Source organism: Engystomops pustulosus, chromosome 6, assembly GCF_040894005.1.
Source record: "Engystomops pustulosus chromosome 6, aEngPut4.maternal, whole genome shotgun sequence".
NCBI classification, from domain to species: Eukaryota; Metazoa; Chordata; class Amphibia; order Anura; family Leptodactylidae; genus Engystomops; species Engystomops pustulosus.
The window spans coordinates 26,020,795-26,045,932 of NC_092416.1; the positions used below are offsets into that span (position 1 = coordinate 26,020,795).

Sequence of the window (25,138 nt, forward strand, 5' to 3'; positions counted from 1 at the left end):
TCAAATTCCCTTTAAAATCAAAATCAAGCATGTATAAACGGGGGTCACTGTGATTGTGGTAATCTTCTTATATTTAATATCCATGGTATCCTTCCTTCTAAAATCAACTTTCATAATTATGCTAATGAGACAGAAGGGCCTAGATTCAAGTTGTTACACTGTCTCACTCAACCCTCTGCTCCCATTTCCCCTGCCTCTGCCTGATGTAATCTCTGTGCAGCAGAGGAAGTTACAGCACACAGTGGGTGGTGGGAAATGTTGCTGCACAGTGTTACAGCCTGTGAATCTTCAGCACAAAGGGGCTCTGGTAAAAGCCCCAGGAGCCCTTTATCCCCATTAGCATAATTATACAAGATTATTTTAGAAGGGAGGAGGCCATGGATAACAAATATAAGAAGATTACCACAGTCACGGTACCTGGATCTATGAGTAAGTGTCCCTGGTTTATCAGGATGGAATTTGATGATAGATTTCCTTTAATGTGTGTTTTATCTTAAAAATTGTGAGGAACTTAAATACAAAGTCTATGAGAATGTTACAGAACTTATTCTTGTACAATGTTGCTCCATGATAGTGGAGAAAGCTCCTAATGTGGTGAATATGGAAAGTGATATATATTAGGTGGGTGCAGCAGTCTTGTGTTGGGGTTGTGGGGGGTTAGTCAGTGGCCCCTTCTCTGCTGTGGTCTCTCAGGGTGTTAGGGGACCGTCATCTCCAGTGTTCACACATCTGCTGAGAGAGCAAAATATTCATTAGAAAACAGGGCAATAAATGACGGCCAAAGTCTCCTATTAATAATAGTGCGGAGCAATGTACAGCCACAGACCTGACATGCTGCCGGCCCCGGCCCCCAAGAATACATTGTATGACATTGTAATGATATTGTTGTGGTTGTAATTTATGGGGGTTTTCAGACTGAGGCAACTGCTTCAGAAGAAAGGGCAAAACAGACCAGTAGGGCAGGCGATAGGGGGTGTCAAACATGCCATTTGCCCAGGGCCCCTTGTACTAAAGAGGCCCCCTGCATGTATACTTTTGTGGGCAGAGGATGTATTGCTCCTTGGTTGAATGTCAGGATGAAGATGATTATCATCTATCTCCTGTCTATACACTCACCGGCCACTTTATTATGTACACCTGTCCAACTGCTCGTTAACACTTAATTTCTAATCAGCCAATCACATGGCGGCAACTCAGTGCATTTAGGCATGTAGACATGGTCAAGACAATCTCCTGCAGTTCAAACCAAGCATCAGTACGGGGAAGAAAGGTGATTTGATGCCTTTGAACGTGGCATGGTTGTTGGTGCCAGAAGGGCTGGTCTGAGTATTTCAGAAACTGCTGATCTACTGGGATTTTCATGCACAACCATCTCTAGGGTTTACAGAGAATGGTCCGAAAAAGAAAAAACATCCAGTGAGCGGCAGTTCTGTGGGCAGAAATGCCTTGTTGATGCCAGAGGTCAGAGGAGAATGGGCAGACTGGTTCGAGCTGATAGAAAGGCAACAGTGACTCAAATCGCCACCCGTTACAACCAAGGTAGGCAGAAGAGCATCTCTGAACGCACAGTACGTCGAACTTTGAGGCAGATGGGCTACAGCAGCAGAAGACCACACCGGGTGCCACTCCTTTCAGCTAAGAACAAGAAACTGAGGCTACAATTTGCACAAGCTCATCGAAATTGTACAGTAGAAGATTGGAAAAACGTTGCCTGGTCTGATGAGTCTCGATTTCTGCTGTGACATTCGGATGGTAGGGTCAAAATTTGGCGTCAACAACATGAAAGCGTGGATCCATCCTGCCTTGTATCAGCGGGTCAGGCTGGTGGTGGTGGTGTCATGGTGTGGGGAATATTTTCTTGGCACTCTTTGGGCCCCTTGGTACCAATTGAGCATCGTTGCAATGCCACAGCCTACCTGAGTATTGTTGCTGACCATGTCCATCCCTTTATGAGCACAATGTACCCTGTAACATCTGATGGCTACTTTCAGCAGGATAATGCGCCATGTCATAAAGCTGGAATCATCTCAGACTGGTTTCTTGAACATGACAATGAGGTCACTGTACCCAAATGGCCTCCACAGTCACCAGATCTCAATCCAATAGAGCATCTTTGGGATGTGGTGGAACGGGAGATTCGCATCATGGATGTGCAGCCGACAAATCTGCGGCAACTGTGTGATGCCATCATGTCAATATGGACCAAAATCTCTGAGGAGCTTCCAGCACCTTGTTGTATCTATGCCACGAAGAATTGAGGCAGTTCTGAAGGCAAAAGGGGGTCCAACCCGTTACTAGCATGGTGTACCTAATAAAGTGGCCGGTGAGTGTATATCTTCTATCTACTTATCTCCTATCTATTATGTATCAATCTATCAATCAATCTTCTATCTCTCTTCTACTGTACCTATATATTTCTTATATCTATCTTTCGACTATCTTTATATATGATTTCAGCATCTATAAATCTGTATCATCTTTCATAATTCTCTTCTATCATCCATCTCCCTCTCATCTATCTCCTATAACATTCTCCTACAGCCCCATATTACAGATACTTACCTACTACTGTGTGTAACTACAACCTGTTATTATTGTGCAGGGATAAGGGAGCCTCTTACTGACTGTGACTGTTCATACAATAGATCAGAGATTGGCTGTCAGAGCCTATTTTGGGAAACCCCTTTAAGTGTCTTGGGCTCCCCACTTCACACCTCAGTTACCTGCTATTTATTACCTTCATCTCTGAACCATCAATATCTCCGGCTCTGCTGTATTTCCTTCTTAATACTTGGCTATGACTATGGCTATTACAGATGGTAAAAATCTGAAGTGACCTAACACTTCTCACAGCTGAGGGTTTGTGACAGTTGTATCTATTCCAGACAATCATATAAGCCAAAGACAGCAGCACAAATGTCATTTCCTAGAAGCTTGTTACAATGTATCGGCGCAGTCATAATGAGTCTGAAGTTCAAGTCTAATGCACAGAAATATCTGACCAATGTGGACCGGTGCTGCCACCTAGTGAGCAACTACTGAGTTGCAGTCATAAGGTAATTAGGCACATACATTACTTATCCTGTACTAATCCTAGATTACATATGTTGTAAATCTTTTATTAAACCATCAGTGACAATGGCTGAAAAGGCTTTGACTGTCCAATTTAGTGAATTTTCAGACATAGAAGTAGTGGTTTAAGGTGTTTTGTGTGCTACCTCAATCATTGCCTGTCGGTTTTCCCAGAATCTCCTAGTGGAGCATCAGCGGCTGTAAGGGTGCTGTCCCATGTACTGATTTTTTGGAAAGGTATGTGATCGGTAAACAGAGCACCCGGTGTCTTCCAGTTAAACGTAAATGTAGGACATCAGGTGCTGGTTACTAAACACATGTGTTTCCATAAAAGCCCATATGTGATTGGCCGTGGCACATTCATTGCACTTCTAAACTGAATCAGAGCGCTACATGTGACCGCACCCTGAGGGCGCATTCACACGATGCGTTGCGCGTTACGTTTTTGACGCATTCCACTGGCTTCAGCCTTGATCACATGTTGAGGTTACATTGCGTTTTAGCAGATGCAGAGGAAACACAATGTAACCGTAGCATGTGATCCTGGCTGATTACATGCTACGAAAAAAACCGTGACACACTACGTGACGCAACGCATCGTATGAATGCGCCCTCCACACACCTGCTAGGCGGCCTTAATTTCCAACATGTCCGTAATGAGAATTCCTACTTCCTGACCCTAGTCAAAAGCCTCTCCGTCAGCCAAACCTGTTCCCTACACTGCACTGAAGAGATGCAACCACATAGAAACAGCTCTGTCTACTGCTGGGAGTCTGTTCCTTCTGGAATAGATAATCCCTCATCATATCATTAGGCTTCCTGAAAGTCGGACTAGAAGGTAAATTAAGCTACGAGGTTTCTAAGCGGTGTTTTTCCTTGTCCCATTCTGGAAAAGCTTATTTGCATATTTCTCAGGTTTTTTTGGGGGGAACAGTTTATAAAAATCTGTAAATGTTTTTTGTTTTCATTTCTAGTTTTATTTGGGGTTAAAGTTACAAAAAGTGTGTGGGGGGAGCATTTTTGCAATGTTTAGTCCCTTTCAAGCCCACCGAAAATAATATCCCACTAATGTGACTTTCCTCCCTGAAATCAGTTTCCAAAAGCTGGCACAGTGTGATGCATTTACAAAATGACTGAAGACTTCCCTAAAAAAAAAAACGCAATAACGTCTGTTGTAAGATGTTCCTGTCCCTTTAGGAAGAGCCAGGAGGACAGACAATAGAGAGCAGAGCAAGGAGTGTGGGCGTGTCTGGTCCTTCTCCTCGCCTCTCTATGGTCCCTCGTCCTATCACGTGGTCTGTAGATGCCGGAAGTGTCTTCTCTCGCTGCTGCCGTTGTGGCTCCCGGTTCCTCTGTGGTTGGGACGTTGGCGGCGGCATGTCCAGGAAGCAGGGTGTCCGCTCCCGGCCGGGGAAGAAGGCGGAGCTGGAGCGGAAGAAAGATGAGAGGGCTGCGAAGAGAGCCATAGCCAAAGAGCGGCGGAACCGGCCCGGGGATGGCGGGGACACCGAGGAGTTTCTTAGCTTTGCGAACCAGCTCCAAGTGCTCGGGCTCCGGCTGCGGGAAGTGCCTGGAGACGGGTGAGGACTGACAGGGGGGATCCCAGCCTGACATCTTACTCCTCCGGCGCCATCTTGGTACTCCCATGGTGGCAAAACAACACCTAGAACCTGCACCGGGCACCATATTCGTGCTCCCATAGACACATCTGAAACCTTTATCCCGTGTGGTCCCACTGGTAGCTATGGGTACTATCTATATGCTGCCATATAGTGTCAATACCTGCAATCTGTACCGGGAGCCATATTGGTGCTCCCATAGACACTTCTAGAACCTTGATCCCATGAACATTGATATAACAGCATCATATCACTGTTATCTAGAACTTAAAATGAAGCCTTGATGGTACATGATCTGAAGCACCTAATACAGTGATGAAGATCCTTTTAACGACCCACTAATGTATTGTAAAGTGCCAACACAACAATTTATGAAGTAACGCTTTGCTGGGGTGACGGCCTGGGTACATACAGAGAGGGCTCTGAGTGCCACATCTGGCGCACGTGCTATAGGTTCGCCACCACTGCCTCAGTACTTTGAATGAATAATGTGATAAAATCCTAGCAGCACCCAGGTCCTCAGCTCTAAGGGTAATCTTAGTGTCCTCCCCAATAGAAACCTTACTGAGAACCTCAGGTGATAACACCTAGAACATCAAATCTGGATGTCATTATGTTCTCACACCATGAAGCACCTAGAACATTTGTGATGAGCACAGACATCCTAGTGGTATCTAGAACATGTGATCGTGTCATCTGCCTTCTCCTCCTCTCTGTAGTAACTGCTTGTTCCGGGCTCTTGGGGATCAGCTGGAAGGACATTCCCGTAATCACCTGAATCACCGGCAGGAGACTGTGGATTACATGGTGAAGCACCGCAACGATTTTGAGCCTTTTGTAGAGGATGACATTCCATTCGAAAGACATGGTGAGAGCCATCATCATCATCATCGATGATCTTGTCATCTGCACTCAAGGCCCTATCACTTACTGATAGCCTATCTTACCCCTCCTTATGTCACTTGTTTCCTATCAACCCCCAGTTCTTTCTCCTTGTCTTGTCAGCTTCTCCTGTTCATCTTTTGTTCCACCTCTTCTTTTACCCCACTTCATCCACATTTTACCCCCCCCCTTCTCCACATTTTACCCCACCTTCTCGATCCCCACTGTAGTTTGCTCTACCTCCTCCTCCTCCTCATCTTCTTCTCGCCTGCCTCTTATATAGTGCCAGAGAAATCTACATTTCCACAAAACTGGACTTGGAGATGAAGGACATAAGCTGAATCCTGTGTTTGTGTTTTTTTTTCCTGCACCTAAAAGGCAATGATACAAACCCCCAAGTTGTCTTTGATTACTTCTCCATCGCTCTAGTTAAAATCTTTTTACTTCTTCACTCCCAGTTGAGAACCTGGCACAGCCCGGGACCTTCGCCGGTAACGATGCCATTGTGGCATTCGCACGGAACAACCAAGTGATCGTTGTGATTCACCAGCTGAATAATCCCCTGTGGCAGGTAACAAATCCATGGGACACTCAGAGAATTTATACAGCACCACATCATATTGTCTTATGTCACAGTCTATTCAGTATCCTGTGGCATGAGAATATGTAGTAACTGAAGCTGGACCAAGTTACCTGGTTATGTAGGGTGTCCATGAATCTCTGCATAGTTAAAGGGCTTGTCCTAAGTTTTATGGATATCACCTATTCACAACACCTCTCCAATCATGAAACCATGGGTTCTGTTCCCACGGATGAATAATCTACATGCCAGACCTGTCCCCTGCAGTGATGTTTGTTGTCTATTGTCCTATAGAAAGTGAATACCAAAACATCTCCTTTATTTCCTTCAAATAGTTGTTAAAAGGGTTGTCCCAAGGTCGAAAAACATGGCGTCTTTCTTCCAAAAACTGCGCCATACCTGACCATAGCATGTGTTTTTGCAATTTGGCTCCATTCAACTCTAGAGCAGAGCTGCAATACATGCACAACCCCTTGTCATATGTGGCGCTGTATTTAGAAGAAAGCAGCCACGTTTTTTCAATGTCCGATGAATTACATGCTAAAGTTTTTTGATAAGATAAAGAATTGAGAAACCCACTATTCCAGGATCTCTATTTATGTAGGTAAGATTATGATCAGGTTTGGGCAGGAATTGGTTAATGGCATTAATTCAGTGACCGGCGCAGCTTGCGTTACCTGTCTGGCAGCTTTCACACATCGCAGCTCCCTCTCGTAGGATGTTCTGCCAAGACAAACGAACACGGAGGATTAGAGGGTAAATGCCAAGTGTGAAAGATACGAAGGAATCTCTCCTTTCTGTCCACACAGATCAGAGGCTCCGACAAGGCCAACGCCCGCGAGCTTCACATCGCTTATCGCTACGGAGAACACTACGACAGCGTCCGCTCCATCCATGACAATACAGAGACTCCGGCACTTCTACAGACAGAGGTGACTGCCACACGTTGAGGCATTGGATCCATAAGTTATATTATGCCTTGGAGCATACCCCTATATATATATCTATAAGAAAACATGACCACTTCCTACAGACAACTGTCCATGTGCTGTATGTTTTTGCATTGGTTTGACTTGCAGTACCACACAACACCTGAACACCGTGGTTTTAAAAGGACTTTGCCATCATCATTTTTATGGCTATGTCCGTAGGATAAAACAAAAACATCTGTGACCCATATCTTTCTGTCAAATGGGCCCCGTTTGCGGTTGAGCAAGCAGTCTCCTGTACAAGTGGATGGAATAGATTTTCACTTGTGGCCACAAACAGGACCCTTCTATCAAGGCAGATACGGGTCCCCGAGGCAGGACATCTATCAAGCTTTTAAGAAATTTGATGAATGTTGGGATGGCCAAAATCCCACTGCTTACTGACCTTCTCCTGTGATTTACACCCACATGCAGATGCTTTCTAAAGATGTCTCCAATCGGAAGGGTAAAACGAAGTCCAACATATCGCAAGGACAGGCAGAGCAGCGAGGGGACGCAGTGCAGAAAGTCCGGAACGCCACGGGATGCGCGGTACGTCCCTGCTATATTGTACACTCTTCATGGTGTATCATGTCACTGGATCACTGGCCATTGGACATTTTAGGTAGAGGCACCTGCCTCCAGTCCCTTCTCACATTGTACCTGCATGTTATTGCTTCCTAGGACGTCCGTCTGATCCTGCAGAGTTTAGAAGCAGAGAGCTACGACATCGAGTCCACCATCCAAGTCGTCCTACAGATCGAGGAGCTGAAGCAAATCGGTGAGAGGGAATGACACAAAATGTATCAATGCTGAATGAAATAAGTATTCCCATTCAGAGGGTTTATGACCTATCCGCAGGATCTGTTATTACTATATGATAGATGTGGGTCTGACTGCTGGGGGCTTGTAGGAACGGTGGCCACTTGCTGCCCGCTTTTATGGTGCTATGGGAAACAGCTACCCTAAAGATGCCACTGTGGGTGAGATTTATGATCAGACAGAATCTCACTCTAGTTTTATCTGCACATCAGATTTATCATAGTGTCTTAGACTGTTTTTATAACTATCGCACATGATGTATTAATGGAATGGATTTGCACCTAAATTTAAGATTTGTTTGAAAAGTTGCACTTCTTAAATCTGTCTACCCCATCTGTATGCACTTGTTATATCTGGAGGAAGGTTATGTAAAAAAGTTCACTAGGTTTGGAAAAGTCAACAATTTTTTTATGCCAATGGTCAGATGTGACAATTGTGAGACATTTTGCGGAGAGAAAACAATACCTCCCCCTTATGCGTCCTTATCATTGGAGGTCCCAGCAGTCAGACCCCAGCAGTTAACTGGTGTATAGAGAATAAGATTACATAGTGGTACATGGTCATTTAGCCGGAGGCAGTCGACACCTAACAGAGCTCCATCATGTTAACCTCCATGTCCTAAGGTGACGGTGATGAAGACTGTATAGCAGAGGGAAGTGACTGCTCCTACTCCTCTGCAACCTGGGAACCCAGTGACTGTGAGGGTTTGGACACCCAAAGGAGACCTCCGACCCCACAGAAAGAAGCGGCAGAGCACCGGAAGCATAGCCGGCAGTCCAGGCCTGGCAAGGATACACAGGAGCAGAACAGGAAAAACAGCAACCAGAAGGTAAGTGGGTTTATGGATGGATACTGTGTGTGGCTGTGGTGTCTGCAAGCCATAACCGGATAGTTAGACCTGAATGTCTGATCCAGGGCAAATGCAGGAAGTGCACAGACACAGTGCTGGGGGGTGCAGATATACAGTCTGGTAGTCCTTACATGTTTTGGGTCATAAAAGTGGGTTTTCACAATACAGTTGTGCCTTGTCTTGCCACAGGCAGGTACAGGTGAGACTAGGAGGCGGTGTGTGCTGCACTTTGCTGACGTGTTGACCTGTCTTTTCTCTTCCATCCCGCACCCCTCACCATTCTGCACTGATGCAATTTTCCAGATAAGTAATAAGCAGAGGAAGGAGCAGCAGCGGCTGGAGAAGAAGAAACGGCAGGAGGAGCGGCATCGGCAGAAGGTGCAGGAGCAGCGGAGTAATAACACGGACAATAACCGGCAGGAGGAGGAGGCCTCCAGTGTGACCCTGGTGAAGGCGCTCTCCACCCTTAACATCTGACCCTCCAGAGCTGTGCTTACACCTTCATCCAAGACGCCTCTTCCTCCCCATGGTGCCTTGTCTCTGCTCCTGGGGGATGGGTAACATTTGTGGTGCATGATGGGAGATGGCATCAGATACGGTTACCTACTACAATGGCTAAACCTTAGGAGGAACTGTAAGTCCTAATCCACTGACTGTAGAGGGAGTCAGGTTGTTAATGGTTCCATGAATGTTTCTCGAGATGGAAAAAAAAATCTCTAGTTCTAAATAATAAAGGGTTCAAAGGTTAACTGCTCTATGCAAAACCCCTCTTAAAGGGATGGCGATATGTGGTCTCCTATCTGTTGCATATAGTGTATTGTTCCTTGTTGTCAGCCAATGACATAAGATATTGACCTTACACTGAACCTTCTACACATCATTTCAATCCTCCAGTCACCTCCAAAGCTGCAACCACAATACTGTTGAAAAAAAAATATTACTTTTAATTTTGTGGGGTTTTTTTTTTCATCAAGTCTGCACTTTATAAATATATATTTTGAATTACTTTATTTTATGCGCAGTGATCATTTCCAGTGATGTCAGAAATAACCGTGTGACCGGTCAACAACGGAGAAATAAAATTATGCTACATTTTCACATTGGTGACATTTGATGTATTAAAGTTCTGTTCATGTTGGGAATGCGGATGGGTCAGAGTCGTTGTAGCAGGTGCCCACCACAGAAATGAATCGTAGCCCCTTGAATCTGCAGCAATAATTAAGGGTGAAGTCAGAGATTGCTACTAATACTTCTCTCTGTTACTGCCTTGAGTCCAGTGTGTCGTCTCCCGCCCCTGCTGGCCTCTCCTAGTATACAGAGACTCAGTATTTTGATCCCTGAATTCCCCTTTTTAAAGATGGTGACTTGATTCTTCCTGACTTTGTTTTGGCATCTGAATCCAGCGCTCCTTTAACCATTTGTTGTGTGGAATTTCCGGCCCGATGTGACCTCAGCATTTGCACGGTGGCTGAGCCCCATTACAATGCCTCCTAAGGTAATTACGGCTGTTCTTTCTGGAAAAGCAGTTGTTGTGTATTTGGAAGCAGATGGCGGCCTCCCGGTCACACTCGCAGGTCTTTCTTGCCAGCCCATCCAGGTCCTCGTCATCTGTGCCGGAGACAATGGGGATTAGTATACAAGTATCTGATCACAGTGCTGCAGAGCTGACAATCTATTTCACTACTTATAACATGGGGGGGAGATCTGTTCAACCAAGCCCCCTTTCACACCAACGTTGTGGGGCCTGATGTAGAGCTGGATATCGTAACCCTTAGACACATGTGGTGCCCGGCCACGGTATGTGTGTCACTGTATCCTTCCGCTCCATTGATGGAAAAATACAGAGCCAGGCACCATGCATCCTTACGGAGGGGAGGGGTGAGGGGGGCCTCACCTTTTTCTCTGCCGCCTGGGCAGGCATAGGTTTGTGTGACAGAATACTGTAGTAATATGCACCAACAAAACTGTATTGCTCCACGGCCATTTTTTTTTTTTAAGGCCGGAACCGTAAAAGGGCGTGGGTCTCAGAAAAGGGAATGAGTCATTGCCAGGAAAAGTTAGTGCTCCAAAAGTTATGCACCAGCATTTTGGCGCAGTTTTAGTGTATAAACTAATAGATTGTCTAGTCATACTTTGCACCATCTTAAACAGCACCAGATTTATCGTCGGGCAACTGACATGGTGATAAATCTTGGAAAGGAGAATATTATAATATAATGGAGAGACGAGTAAGAGTACATTCACACGGCCGTCTTGGGGGGATGTATATGGGGTCGCAAATTTGCGGTTGCATATACATCCCCATAGACGGCAATGGCGGCAGTACGGTGCCACACGTGTGCCAAATAGCATGCTCTATCTTTACCCGCGTGAGTGCCCGTGCACCGCTGTTCTCTTTGGAGGGACCATAGGTCAGCACCTCCTCTCCAGCGCACAGCGTTACTCGGCTGCATGAATGTAGATGATGTAATGAAATAGTTGATGGAAATGCAAGAAGTGTAGAAGCTTTTGGTTCCTGCATAAACTCTAGAAGTACAGTGAAAACTGACACCACATAGGTAGAGTAGTCAGGACTATCTGAATTACACCCTATATTAGACATACAGTCTGTCTCTGCTATATACAGTCATTTCTGTGCTATAGGGTGTATGATGGGAGGTAACGATCAGCCTTACCACATGTAATGGTTCTATAAATGATGGTGTATTTATATTTCTGAGTCAGTGGCGAGCCTCCCATCTTTTCCACCACGCCATAACAGCAGTCGTGGGCATGACAGCACCTGCAAAGGACAAGAAATATCACTGACACAACCAAACCAACCTCAGCTGCAAAAAGAAAACATATTGAGGGACCTATGAATACAAGAGTATTATGTGTGATACTGAGCTGCAGTGGGTGATGTTCAGGATGAATCTAAAATACCCTCTAGTCTTTATAGATGAACTTAAAGGGAACCTGTCACCAAATACAGATAGTTACCAGGGCTCTAAGGGAACCGGTCACTAACTGACACCTTTCTTTTAGCTAAAAATTGTTTCCCTGAGATTCCCATATATTCAACTTTCTAATTTTACCTGGTATCTAAGCATGTCTACAGCGAGTCAAGTCGGGCGTGGCCTCCTTGGGCTGAGTCCAGCAGCTCCTCCCCATGCTATCTCTGTATGCAGCCGTAATGTAATGTGATCAGGTGACATCATCGCAGGTCCTATAGCTTTTGTAGCATTAGAAAACTACACCAAGCATATTTCTCATGAAATCACAGCATATTGTATCATATGAAAGCCTGCAGGGAAAGGAGTAGAAGTCCATGGAGGCTGCTGTGATTGTTTTATGTGGTCAGATATGTACATGGGGTACAGTTTGCTAATGTTAAGTAGCTTATGGAACTTTGATGATGTCACCCTGGTCACATGACATTAGGCCACGCCCCTCCACTTGCTCCAAAGATGCATAGATATCAGGCAAGATTATAACTCTGGTTTTGTAGGGATCTGTGGAAAACTATTGCTAGCTAAAAGCAGGGTGTCAGATAGTTACTAGGGCTCTATGGGAACCTGCCGCTACCTGTGTTTGTGAAAATAGTGGTGACGGGTTCCCTTTAATGTGCGGTCCGCAGATCCTTAGTAAATGAGCCCCGTTGTGTCAGATATAATTCATGCGCCAGGCTATGTAACAAGTTATGCACCCAGCGCCGGTTATATACAGTGACAGGTATGTGGGAGAGCACCCAGCGCCGGTTATATACAGTGACAGGTATGTGGGAGAGCACCCAGCGCCGATTATATACAGTGACTGGTATGTGGGAGTGCACCCAGCGCCGTCTGTGTACAGTGACTGGTATGCGGGAGTGCACCCAGCGCCGGTTGTATACAGTGACAGGTATGCGGGAGTGCACCCAGCGCCGGCTGTGTACAGTGACTGGTATGTGGGAGTGCACCTAGCGCCGGCTGTGTACAGTGACTGGTATGCGGGAGTGCACCCAGCGCCGGCTGTGTACAGTGACTGGTATGTGGGAGTGCACCTAGCGCCGGCTGTGTACAGTGACTGGTATGCGGGAGTGCACCTGGCGCCGGCTGTGTACAGTGACTGGTATGCGGGAGTGCACCCAGCGCCGGTTGTATACAGTGACAGGTATGCGGGAGTGCACCCAGCGCCGGCTGTGTACAGTGACTGGTATGTGGGAGTGCACCTAGCGCCGGCTGTGTACAGTGACTGGTATGCGGGAGTGCACCCAGCGCCGGTTGTATACAGTGACTGGTATGCGGGAGTGCACCCAGTGGCGAGCCGGTGAAGATATGTTGCTGACACAGACTCACCAGTCAATATCGTCTACCGGCTGACCAGACCCTCCAATCCCACAATAGCAGCCGTAGAATAAATAGGAGAAAGGAGACCTCCCTGTCAAGTATTTTATCATCACCCCAAAATCTTGGACTGCGGCTTGTGCTTCCGCCACCATCAATAGACCTGAAAAGAGACATCGGGTCAGACCCTCAGGAGTCAGGACACAAATAAAACAAGTCTGTTAAACTGACCAAAAAATAAAAAACTGGTGCACTTAGTGTAGACACAATCAGCACCTGATTATTGCAGACCGTGCGCCAGTATTCAATAATATGGCGCACTCTGTCCTTCAGTCAGGCAAAGACTTAATGATAAATCTGGCCCATGTTATCATGCAGCTACTGGAGATTATCAATAAAGTTTCTTGACATTTAGAGCAGTGGGGACAGACACATTTATTGAACTAGGCCTCGTTGCCCATAGTAACCCATCTCAATGCAGCTTCAATAACACAGCAGCGCTAACGGCTCACTGTCCGCCAAATATTTTATTCAATAAACTATTTATATTGTCCTAGACTGTACTTACAGGTCCCCAGGAGGGTGAGCAGGGAGGACGCCATATTTTATCAATCACAGCAACCAGAAGGAGACTGTAGGATCCGATATCTGGTGTAATAAAGAGAGAAACCAGGAGAATGACAAGGGGCCCCTGAATTGTAAGGAAGGGGATACATGGTGGCACAATCCCTTAGCATATTCTGTGGTGTTGGTGAGCCATACTATTCAGTTAAGCAGGTAAAGGGTTAAAATGTGTTTTTGTGTGATAACTTTCTGTCAAGTTTTCCCGCTTTTCTCCTGACAGGAATTGTTATGAAAATAATGCAGCGAGCTGATTCGCTGCAGGTAAGGCCAGCTGTTCATTGGTGAACAGCTGGGTCAATGGAATAGTTGTAACCAGGTAAAGAAATGTTGGCGGTCAGCTGATTGGCAGCTGGCCGCATCTACTTACAAATAAAAGGGGGCTGTCAGCAAGGTCCTGGTGTCAGAATTTTCAAGAAGAAGCCGTGTCAGCGCCTCATCAGGATGGATGATCTAATTCGTGACCTGATGATGAAGAAAGCATCTGAAGCCGGCGGAGAAGAATGGCTGCGGAGCTGTCTACAAATGGCGTTACCTGCATCAGGAAGAGAGCTTGAACCGGGGGAGCTGTCGGACCCTGAAGAAATTGAAGTGGAGATGCCGGATGGAAGGCGCCGAGTGGAGGCGCATACTGAGGAGTCAGCCGGGGCATCGCGCGGTGCCCGCACAGCGGAGGAGCTGGTTACCGTGCCGGAACTTCCGGCGAAGAGGAGCAGGAAGACCAGGTGTGCTTATACCCCGCCTCCGGATGTCGGAAGGAAGAGGTCCGCCACCGCAAAAGAGTCCGGGCGGTCTCAGAAGAAGGCAAGTGGCGCACAAGCCGGGAGCCGTTCAGCAGTGGCTGAGGGGGAGGAGCCTGCCGAAAGGAGGGATCTGCTGGCACCGTCAGTGAGTGGTCGGCAGGGGGCGGTCTCTCCCTATGGGATTGAGACGGCACCGCTGTACCACCAACGTAGGGCACAGCATTCTGCTGTGCCGCAGCAGGAGCAGGGGGACGATGTGAGAAGTGTGGATGTCCCGACGAACCAGCAGCCGGTGGTGAGAAGACGGTCCGTTTCCTCCGGTCCTGGCCAGGAGGCTTCATCGGGTGGTGAGATACCTTCAGCAAATGACTTTGAAATGTTTAATTCTTTTTTAAGATTTATGCGTAGTCAGAATTCTTCTGTCTGTAGCTAATGTTTGGGCACAGGGTCAGTCTGTCACTTCTGTATCTGCTGTATTGCCTAACATTGATAATGGTTCTGGTGTGGTGGAAACAGCGCTGAAAGAACCCATCTTATGTGAAATGACTCCTTTAGGTTTCCATTTGCCAGCCTCTGTTAAAGAGCGCATCTGGAAGAAGGAGTTTATCGATATTATGTCGCTGTTGCCATCTGCCAAGGATCATGTTAAGCACGAGAAAAAAGATGATAAACTAGATGATGACAGGAGGCGTACTGTGTCCAAATCGATTTTTAATTGGCTACAGGGTTTTTGCATATACTCAGCCGTGCTCACTGAAAAGTTTCCTGAAGCTGCGATGGGACTATTTCAGCATCAGGAAATTATACTAGATGCGTACCGTAATTTTGGCGGTATGGCATGGTTTAATTATGACGAAACTTTCAGACAAAAGTTGGCTGTGTACCCATCAGTCCGTTGGGGTGTTAAAGATGTGGGTATATGGATTAATTTAATGTTGCCACAGAGAGCGGTTCCTGTAAAGCAGGCGTCATCCAGTCAAACCTCTATGAGAAAGGGTGTCTGCTTTGCTTTTAACCCCTTAACGCTCTGCGCCGTAGCTCTACGGCGCAGAGGTATAAGGGATGTATGAAGAGGGCTCACGGGCTGAGTCCTCTTCATACAGAGGTGGGGGTTTTTGCATTTTGCACAAAACCCCCACCGCTAATAACCGCGGTCGGTGCCTGCACCGATCGCGGCTATTAACCCCCTAAACGCCGCCGGCAAAGTCGCCGGCGGCGTTTAAAAGACGGCGGCGCGCGGGCGCCGCCATCTTTTTTTCGATCGCCACGCCCCCGAACGTCATCGGGGGGCGGCGATCGGTTGCCATGGTAGCCTCGTGTCTTCTTTTGACACGAGGCTATCTGGCAGCTGCATATTCGTTACAATGAGCCAGTGGCTCATTGTAATGAATGTGCTGCAAAAATGCCATATATTGCAATACTGTAGTATTGCAGTATATGGTAGCAGCGATCTGACTATCTAGGGTTAATGTACCCTAGATGGTCTAAAAGATAGTGAAAAAAAAAAGAAAAAAAAAAGTTTAAAAAATAAAAAAAATCAATAAAATATTAAAAGTTCAAATCACCCCCCTTTCCCTAGAACGGATATAAAACATAACAAACAGTAAAAATCACAAACATATTAGGTATCGCCGCGTCCCAAAATGCCCGATCTATCAAAATATAAAAACGGTTACGGCCGGCGGTGACCTCCGAGGCGGGAAATGGCGCCCAAATGTCCGAAATGCGACTTTTACACCTTTTTACATAACATAAAAAATGAAATAAAAAATGATCAAAATGTCGCACAGACCTCAAAATGGTAGCAATGAAAACGTCGCCTCATTTCGCAAAAAATGACCCCTCACACATCTCCGTGCGCCAAAGTATGAAAAAGTTATTAGCGTCAGAAGATGGCAAAAAAAAATTTTTCTTTTTTGTACACATTCGTTTAATTTTTGAAAATGTATTAAAACACAATAAAACCTGTATAAATTTGGTATCACCGCGATCGCACCGAACCAAAGAATAAAGTAGGCATGTTATTTGGAGCGAAGAGTGAAAGTCGTAAAAACTGAGCCCACAAGAACGTGACGCACGTGCGGTTTTTTTTCAATTTTTCCACATTTGGAATTTTTTTTCAGCTTCGCAGTACACGGCATGTTAAAATAAATAACATTGCGGGAAAGTAAAATTCGTTACGCACAAAATAAGCCCTCACACAGGTCTGTACACGGAAAAATGAAAAAGTTAGGGATTTTTGAAGTTGGAGAGCGAGAAATGAGGCGAAAAACCCTCCGTCCTTAAGGGGTTAATGAATCATCTTGTAAGTGGCTGACAAACTGTAGATATAAACACGAGTGCGCATTCTGTGCAGGTACTCATCCTGTCTCTAGATGCTATAAAAGAAATAATCAAACACAGCAACAGCAATTGTCAATCAAGGAACAGCTTTCCAAAAGCATGGACGCCGGTGAATCTGGAAAAAATGCTTCCATGGTTAAAAATGTACCCAAATCAATTGAAAGCTAGTTTTTTGATTGACGGGTTTTCAGAAGGTTTTTATGTTCCTGAATTCACCGGCCAAGGGTGTAGTTTAGTTAAGAATTTGAGATCAATAGATTTGCATAGGGATGTGGTAGCGGAGAAAATTAGGAAAGAACTAGAATTGGGAAGGATTGCAGGACCCTTTAAAGCACCCCCATTTAAAAATTTTAGGTTGTCTCCTTTGGGGATTGTCCCAAAGAAAGAGCCAGGCGATTTTAGAATGATTCACCATTTGTCGTATCCTGAAAAAGGATCATTAAATCATCAGATTGACAAAGATTTGTCATCAGTGGTGTATGCGTCCTTTGAGGATGCTGTAGCTATTTTGAGGAAGCAAGGCCGCGGAGCGCTGCTAGCAAAGGCAGATATTAAATCAGCGTTTAGACTACTGCCTGTTCACCCTTGCGGTTTTAATTCTTTAGGTTTTCAATTTGACAATGAATACTACTTTGACATGTGTCTCCCAATGGGGTTCTCAATGTCCTGCAATTATTTTGAGGACTTCTCATCCTTCCTACAATGGACGGTTGAACAGGAGGTCGGCATGGGTGATGTTTTGCATTATCTAGACGATTTTCTGTTCATCGGTCCCAAAGATTCGTCAGTATGTGCTCATTTACTGAGAAGTTTTCAAGTTTTAATGCGAGAATTTGGTGTGCCAATTGCAGAAGAAAAAACTGTTTGGCCATGTTATGAGTTAGAGTTTTTAGGTATTGTGATTGACACTGTAAATATGGAATTTAGATTGCCAGTTGTTAAGTTAGATAAGATTAGATCTTTGTTGGTTTTGTTTTTGTCTAGGAAGAAAGTTTTGTTGCAAGAATTGCAGTCATTGTTAGGCCTATTGAATTTTGCCACTAGGGTGATTCCTATGGGTAGAGTTTTTAATAGCCGTCTTTACTTTGCTACAAGAGGGGTAAAGTCCCCGAGAGCTCATATTAGGTTAGCACAATCCTTAAAGGAGGATCTGTCTATGTGGTTGGAATTTCTGTCTAAATTTAATGGTAGGAGCTGTTGGCAGGAGGATTTTGAAGTGTCCACAGCTATAAATCTGTTTACAGATGCAGCAGGAGGTGTAGGCTATGGTGCCTTTTGGAATGGTAGGTGGTCTGCTGAGAAATGGCCAGACAGTTGGGTTGAGAATAAGTTGGTTAAAAATATTGTGTTGTTAGAATTGTTTCCAGTGGTTGTATCAATTGTTATATGGGGTGGTTATTTCGCGAATAAGAGAATAATGTTACATACGGATAATCAAGGTGTTGTTTTTGCAATAAATACTCTGTCTTCTAAGTGTGATATGGTGGTCAAGCTGTTGAGGCACTTGGTTCTTTGCTGTTTAAAGCATAATATTTGGCTAAAAGCGAGATATGTTCAAGGTGCTTCTAATGTGATAGCAGATTCTTTATCTCGATTACAGTTTCAGAGATTCCATCAGCTGGTTCCAGAGGCAGAAGCAGAAGGAGTTCCTTGTCCTCCCCACCTTTGGAACATTATTTGGGACTGATGGTTCAAAAAATTAGAAGTTCGTTAGCTCCGAGTACATGGGCTGGTTATTCAGCTGCATGGGGAGAATGGACAGCATTTTGTGATTCTGTTAATGTTGATTGTTTTCAGAATGAGTTGTCATTGGGTCTTTTATTCGTATGTGATTTAATGCAAAATAGTGCAAGCTATGCCTCCATTGTTAAGAAGCTGGCAGGTATTGCTTTTTTCTTCAAGCTAGCGGGTAGGTCGCCCCCTACGGATTATTTTCCGGTTAAGCAGATGCTGAAGGGTCATAGGAAGGTAGGGAGTTTGAGGGATATTAGGCGTCCGATCTCAATTGATTTGCTTTCCAAGATTATTCGGACATTACCTAGTGTTTGCTTTGATGAATTTGAGTCGTGGCTTTTTAGGGTGGGTTTTATTCTAGCTTTCTTTGCAGCCCTGAGGGTTAGCGAGCTGGTATGCAAGAGCAAAAAGGCTTGTTCTGGTATTTTGTTTGAGGACGTGTTCTTGGAGCAGAGTTCTGTGGCCATTTTATTAAGGAGATGTAAGACTGACCAATTGGGGAGGGGAAAATGGATTTATCTATCAAGACTAGGTGATGATTTTTTATGTCCCATTTTTAATTTACGAAGATGGCTCGGCTTGAGGCCAAAGGTAGATGGCCCATTATTGGTACATGGTAATTTATCTCATGTGACGGTTTTTCAATTTAACGCTGTTTTGAAAAAGTGTTTAAGTCAGTTGGGTTTGGATAATTTGAAAATTTCCTCTCACTCTTTTCGGATTGGAGCAGCGACAGAGGCTGCGCGTTTAGGTTTAAGTGATGCTGTAATACGAAGGATTGGCAGATGGGAATCGGGCCGTTTCAAATTGTATGTAAGGCCTAACTTATTGCTTGTGAATTAATTATTTTGTTTTTTAGGTTCCCCTTTAGTGATTTGGATTCTTGGCCACTCGTTTATTTTTTGGGCAAAGAAAAGAGCCGGAAGTCGTTGTTACACCGAGAATTTGAACTTCGATCCGGAGCATGTAAATGTTTTTTGGTTTGGGTTCAGGGGAATGAAATGGAAAAAGGTAATAGAGGAAGTAAAAAGTTTAGTTAGGATTTGGCCTACCCCCAATGCTTTAATTTTGCACGTGGGTGGGAATGATATCGGGAAGGTGAGAACGCTGGAGTTCTTATGGGAATTAAAGAAAGATTTAGCAATTCTCAAATGTATCCTTCCTGACACAGTGCTAATTTTCTCTGAAATCATCCCACGCCTTTTATGGCGGGGGGAATGGGATTTTATGGACAAGATTAGGAAAAGAATTAATAGGAGGATGCAAAAATATTTACCTTGTATAGGGGGGTTTTCTTATAGGCATGTGGACCTAGAAGGTTTTGTTGAAGGTTTGTATAGATCTGATTCGGTGCATTTATCGGAGGTGGGGTTGGATATATTCAATTTAGGTTTGCAGAATGCGTTAGAGCATTGGCTGCGGTGCTATGGGGGGGGCCTTGCCTAGTTCGGCTAGGCCTTGTGGGGGTTTGTCTCCCAGCTCAGGCTGGGGAGAATTAGTTTTACATTTTATATATTTAGTTATGTGTTTGAATTATTCTGTTTTATTATGAATAAAATTTGATGTTTAATTTAAATATTTATCTCATTTTGGTTACCCCATAATAAAGCATTGCGGCCTTTTTATTCCACATAATCATTTGTCTGGTGTCTTTTGTTTACAGTTTTGGTTATTAAGTTTTATTTATTGCGGGAATGGGATTTGTGCTACCATGCAGATCACTGAGGGGCAGAGCAGTGATAGACGTGTCATACAGCAGTGTCACCATTCACAAGTGTCATACAGCAGTGCCACCATACAGTAGTATCATACAGCAGTGTCACCATACAGCAGTATCATACAGCAGTGTCACCATACACTAGTATCATACAGCAGTGTCACCATACACTAGTGTCATACAGCAGTGTCACCATACACTAGTATCATACAGAAGTGTCACCATACAGTAGTATCATACAGCAGTGTCACCATACACTAGTGTCATACAGCAGTGTCACCATACAGTAGTGTCATACAGCAGTGTCACCATACACTAGTATCATACAGCAGTGTCACCATACAGCAGTATCATACAGCAGTGTCACCATACACTAGTATCATACAGCAGTGTCACCATACACTAGTATCATACAGAAGTGTCACCATACAGTAGTATCATACAGCAGTGTCACCATACACTAGTGTCATACAGCAGTGTCACCATACAGTAGTGTCATACAGCAGTGTCACCATACACTAGTATCATACAGCAGTGTCACCATACAGCAGTATCATACAGCAGTGTCACCATACACTAGTATCATACAGCAGTGTCACCATACACTAGTATCATACAGAAGTGTCACCATACAGTAGTATCATACAGCAGTGTCACCATACACTAGTGTCATACAGCAGTGTCACCATACAGTAGTGTCATACAGCAGTGTCACCATACACTAGTATCATACAGCAGTGTCACCATACACTAGTGTCATACAGCAGTGTCACCGTACAGTAGTATCATACAGCAGTGTCACCATACACTAGTGTCATACAGCAGTGTCACCATACAGTAGTGTCATACAGCAGTGTCACCGTACAGTAGTATCATACAGCAGTGTCACCATACACTAGTGTCATACAGCAGTGTCACCATACACTAGTGTCATACAGCAGTGTCACCATACAGTAGTGTCATACAGCAGTGTCATCATACAGTAGTGTCATACAGCAGTGTCACCATACACTAGTATCATACAGCAGTGTCACCATACAGTAGTGTCATACAGCAGTGTCACCATACACTAGTATCATACACCAGTATCACCATACACTAGTGTCATACAGCAGTGTCACCATACAGTAGTATCATACAGCAGTGTCACCATAGAGCAGTATCATACAGCAGTGTCACCATACACTAGTGTCATACAGCAGTGTCACCATACACTAGTATCATACAGCAGTGTCACCGTACACTAGTGTCATACAGCAGTGTCACCATACAGTAGTATCATACAGCAGTGTCACCATACAGTAGTGTCATACAGCAGTGTCACAATACATTAGTGTCATACAGCAGTGTCACCATACACTAGTATCATACAGCAGTGTCACCGTACAGTAGTGTCATACAGCAGTATCACCGTACAGTAGTGTCATACAGCAGTGTCACCATACACTAGTATCATACAGTAGTATCATACAGCAGTGTCACCATACAGCAGTGTCACCATACAGTAGTGTCATACAGCAGTGTCACCATACACTAGTGTCATACAGCAGTGTCACCATACAGTAGTGTCATACAGCAGTGTCACCATACAGTAGTATTAACCAAAGCAGGGCCACCATATAATCAAACATGGCTAAGAGTTTATATTGAAATGTATATGTTTTTGATTATATGTAATTTTTAATGCTTTTCTACTAAACAAAGAAGACACATTTTAATCTATCTTGGATGCTGGAAATGCTTTTTTTCTACAATATAATGGACATTCCCTTAGCCAGCGGGTTAATATCCTCGCATCCACCTGATACGGAACAAGCTCGATTGGACTATTACTCAAGATGAAAAACTGCTATGCGCCCTGGCTGTTTGTCTTGTGTGCATTATAGTAGTTATATTTTGTACACAGGGGGCAGTATTATAGTAGTCATATTCCTGTACATAAGAGGCAGTATTATAGTAGTTATATCCTTGTACATAGGGGGCAGTATTATAGTAGTTATATTCCTGTACATAGGGGGCAGTATTATAGTAGTTATATTTTGTACACAGGGGGCAGTATTATAGTAGTTATATTCTTGTACATAGGGGCAGTATTATAGTAGTTATATTCTTGTACATAGGGGGCAGTATTATAGTAGTTATATTCTTGGCCATAGGGGGCAGTTTTATAGTAGTTATAACCTTGTAGATAGGGGGCAGTATTATACTAGTTATATTCTTGTACATAGGGGACAGTATTATAGTAGTTGTTATATTCTTGTACATAGGGGCCAGTATTATAGTAGTTATATTCTTGTACATAGGGGGCAATATCATAGTAGTTATATTCCTGTACATAGGGGGCAGTATTATAGTAGTTGTATTCCTGTACATAGGGGACAGTATTATAGTAGTTATATTCCTGTACATAGGGGGCAGTATTATAGTAGTTATATTCCTGTACATAGGGGCAGTATTATAGTAGTTATATTCTTGTACATAGGGGGCAGTATTATAGTAGTTATATTCTTGGACATAGGGGGCAGTTTTATAGTAGTTATAGCCTTGTAGATAGGGGGCAGTATTATACTAGTTATATTCTTGTACATAGGGGGCAGTATCATAGTAGTTATATTCCTGTACATAGGGGGCAGTATTATAGTAGTTATATTCTTGTACATAGGGGGCAGTATCATAGTAGTTATATTCCTGTACATAGGGGGCAGTATTATAGTAGTTGTATTCCTGTACATAGGGGACAGTATTATAGTAGTTATATTCTTGTACATAGGGGGCAGTATTATAGTAGTTATATTCTTGTACATAGGGGGCAGTATTATAGTAGTTATATTCCTGTACATAGGTAGCAGTATTATAGTAGTTATATTCCTGTACATAGGGGGCAGTATTATGATAGCTATATTCTTGTACATAGGTAGCAGTATTATAGTAGTTATATTCCTGTACATAGGGCGCAGTAATATAGTAGTTATATTCTTGTACATAGGGGGCAGTATTATAGTAGTTATATTCTTGTACATAGGGGCAGTATTATAGTAGTTATATTCTTGTACATAGGGGCAGTATTATAGTAGTTATAGTCTTGTACATAGGGGGCAGTATTATAGTAGTTATATTCTTGTACATAGGGGGCAGTATTATAGTAGTTATATTCTTGTACATAGGGAGCAGTATTATAGTAGTTATATTCTTTAACATAGGGGGCAGTATTATAGTAGTTATATTCTTGTACATAGGGGGCAGTATTATAGTAGTTATATTCTTGTACATAGGGGGCAGTATTATAGTAGTTATATTCTTGTACATAGGGGCAGTATTATAGTAGTTATAGTCTTGTACATAGGGGGCAGTATTATAGTAGTTATATTCTTGTACATAGGGGGCAGTATTATAGTAGTTATATTCTTGTACATAGGGAGCAGTATTATAGTAGTTATATTCTTTAACATAGGGGGCAGTGTTATAGTAGTTATATTCTTGTACATAGGGGGCAGTATTATAGTAGTTATATTCTTGTACATAGGGGGCAGTATTATAGTAGTTATATTCTTGAACATAGGGGGCAGTATTATAGTAGTTATATTCTTGTACATAGGGGCAGTATTATAGTAGTTATATTCTTGTACATAGGGAGCAGTATTATAGTAGTTATAGTCTTGTACATAGGGGCAGTATTATAGTAGTTATATTCCTGTTCATAGGGGGCAGTATAATAGTAGTTATATTCTTGTACATAGGGGGCAGTATTATAGTAGTTATATTCTTGTACATAGGGGCAGTATTATAGTAGTTATATTCTTGTACATAGGGAGCAGTATTATAGTAGTTATATTCTTGTACATAGGGGGCAGTATTATAGTAGTTATATTCTTGTACATAGGGGGCAGTATTATAGTAGTTATATTCTTGTACATAGGGGCAGTATTATAGTAGTTATATTCTTGTACATAGGGGCAGTATTATAGTAGTTATATTCTTGTACATAGGGAGCAGTATTATAGTAATTATATTCTTGTACATAGTCGGTAGTATTATAGTAATTATATTCTTGTACATAGGGGCAGTATTATAGTAGTTATATTCTTGCACATAGAGGGCAGTATTATAGTAGTTATATTCTTGTACATAGGGGGCAGTATTATAGTAGTTATATTCCTGTACATAGGGGGCAGTATTATAGTAGTTATATTCTTGTACATAGGGAGCAGTATTATAGTAATTATATTCTTGTACATAGGAGGCAGTATTATAGTAGTTATATTCTTGTACATGAGGGGGCAGTATTATAGTAGTTATATTCCTGTACATAGGGGGCAGTATTATAGTAGTTATATTCTTGTACATAGGGAGCAGTATTATAGTAATTATATTCTTGTACATAGGGGCAGTATTATAGTAGTTATATTCTTGTACATAGGGGGCAGTGTTATAGTAGTTATATACTTCTATATAGGAGCAGTACAGCATTATAATATTTATATTTAGTCATCAAGAGATGTATCAGAAAATAAGATTACCAGTGCTGTGAAGTTCTGGCTGTGGAGCAGTAAAGTTGTGAAGTTCTGGCTGTGGTGCTGTAACATATGTCAGGATCCTCTGTCCATTCAGTCTGGAGGAATCTTCTGCCAGTGGGGATTAGATCTACTACTAGATGTATTTGTACCTGTAAAGGGTAAATATTCTCCTCCCTCTGGACTCTGGGCCAAGTTATCAGTTTCCAGGTGGGAGGAGCAGCTCAAAATGTCACAACTTCTTTTTGCAGTTAGAAATCTCAGAATAAACAATATAACATTGTGCTGTTCACCCAAAATACACTACACTACAGTACGTAACGAAGACACAGACAAGTATTCGCCATTTTCATGTACCTTTATTTTATA

The 25,138-nt window shown here is 43.5% G+C and overlaps 2 protein-coding genes across 3 annotated transcripts; one reads left to right on the top strand and one right to left on the bottom strand.

The window, feature by feature from the left end:
- Positions 1–4,330: 4,330 nt before the first annotated feature.
- OTUD3 (OTU deubiquitinase 3) lies at positions 4,331–9,900 on the top strand. The gene is made up of 8 exons (XM_072155171.1): positions 4,331–4,652; positions 5,411–5,559; positions 6,032–6,144; positions 6,963–7,085; positions 7,557–7,673; positions 7,806–7,902; positions 8,567–8,772; positions 9,097–9,900. The coding sequence occupies exons 1-8, from the start codon at positions 4,345–4,347 to the stop codon at positions 9,268–9,270; spliced, it is 1,287 nt and encodes a 428-aa protein (XP_072011272.1). The 5' UTR covers positions 4,331–4,344; the 3' UTR covers positions 9,271–9,900.
- On the bottom strand, positions 9,784–24,910 carry LOC140134688 (group IIE secretory phospholipase A2-like). 2 transcript variants are annotated; one of them, XM_072155173.1, is made up of 6 exons: positions 24,776–24,910; positions 14,092–14,186; positions 13,669–13,748; positions 13,113–13,263; positions 11,469–11,575; positions 9,784–10,401 (listed from the first exon to the last, which is right to left on the bottom strand). In XM_072155173.1, the coding sequence occupies exons 3-6, from the start codon at positions 13,700–13,702 to the stop codon at positions 10,244–10,246; spliced, it is 450 nt and encodes a 149-aa protein (XP_072011274.1). In that variant the 5' UTR covers positions 13,703–13,748; positions 14,092–14,186; positions 24,776–24,910; the 3' UTR covers positions 9,784–10,243. The 2 variants fall into 2 exon arrangements, with proteins under 2 accessions (XP_072011274.1, XP_072011273.1); XM_072155172.1 differs by lacking the exon at positions 14,092–14,186 and having other exon boundaries at positions 24,776–24,881.
- Between the last annotated feature and the right edge of the window lie 228 nt (positions 24,911–25,138).

Coding starts and splice junctions, on each gene's coding strand:
- LOC140134688 (XM_072155173.1), bottom strand. CDS start 13,702: ATGGCGTCCTCCCTGCTCACCCTCCTGGGGACCT. Junction 11,576..13,112: donor CCGGTAGACGATATTGACTG/GTGAGTCTGTGT, acceptor TGTCCTTTGCAG/GTGCTGTCATGCCCACGACT. Junction 10,402..11,468: donor TTATAGAACCATTACATGTG/GTAAGGCTGATC, acceptor TCTCCGGCACAG/ATGACGAGGACCTGGATGGG.
- OTUD3 (XM_072155171.1), top strand. CDS start 4,345: ATGGTCCCTCGTCCTATCACGTGGTCTGTAGATGCCGGAAGTGTCTTC. Junction 5,560..6,031: donor CATTCCATTCGAAAGACATG/GTGAGAGCCATC, acceptor CTTCACTCCCAG/TTGAGAACCTGGCACAGCCC. Junction 8,773..9,096: donor GGAAAAACAGCAACCAGAAG/GTAAGTGGGTTT, acceptor GCAATTTTCCAG/ATAAGTAATAAGCAGAGGAA.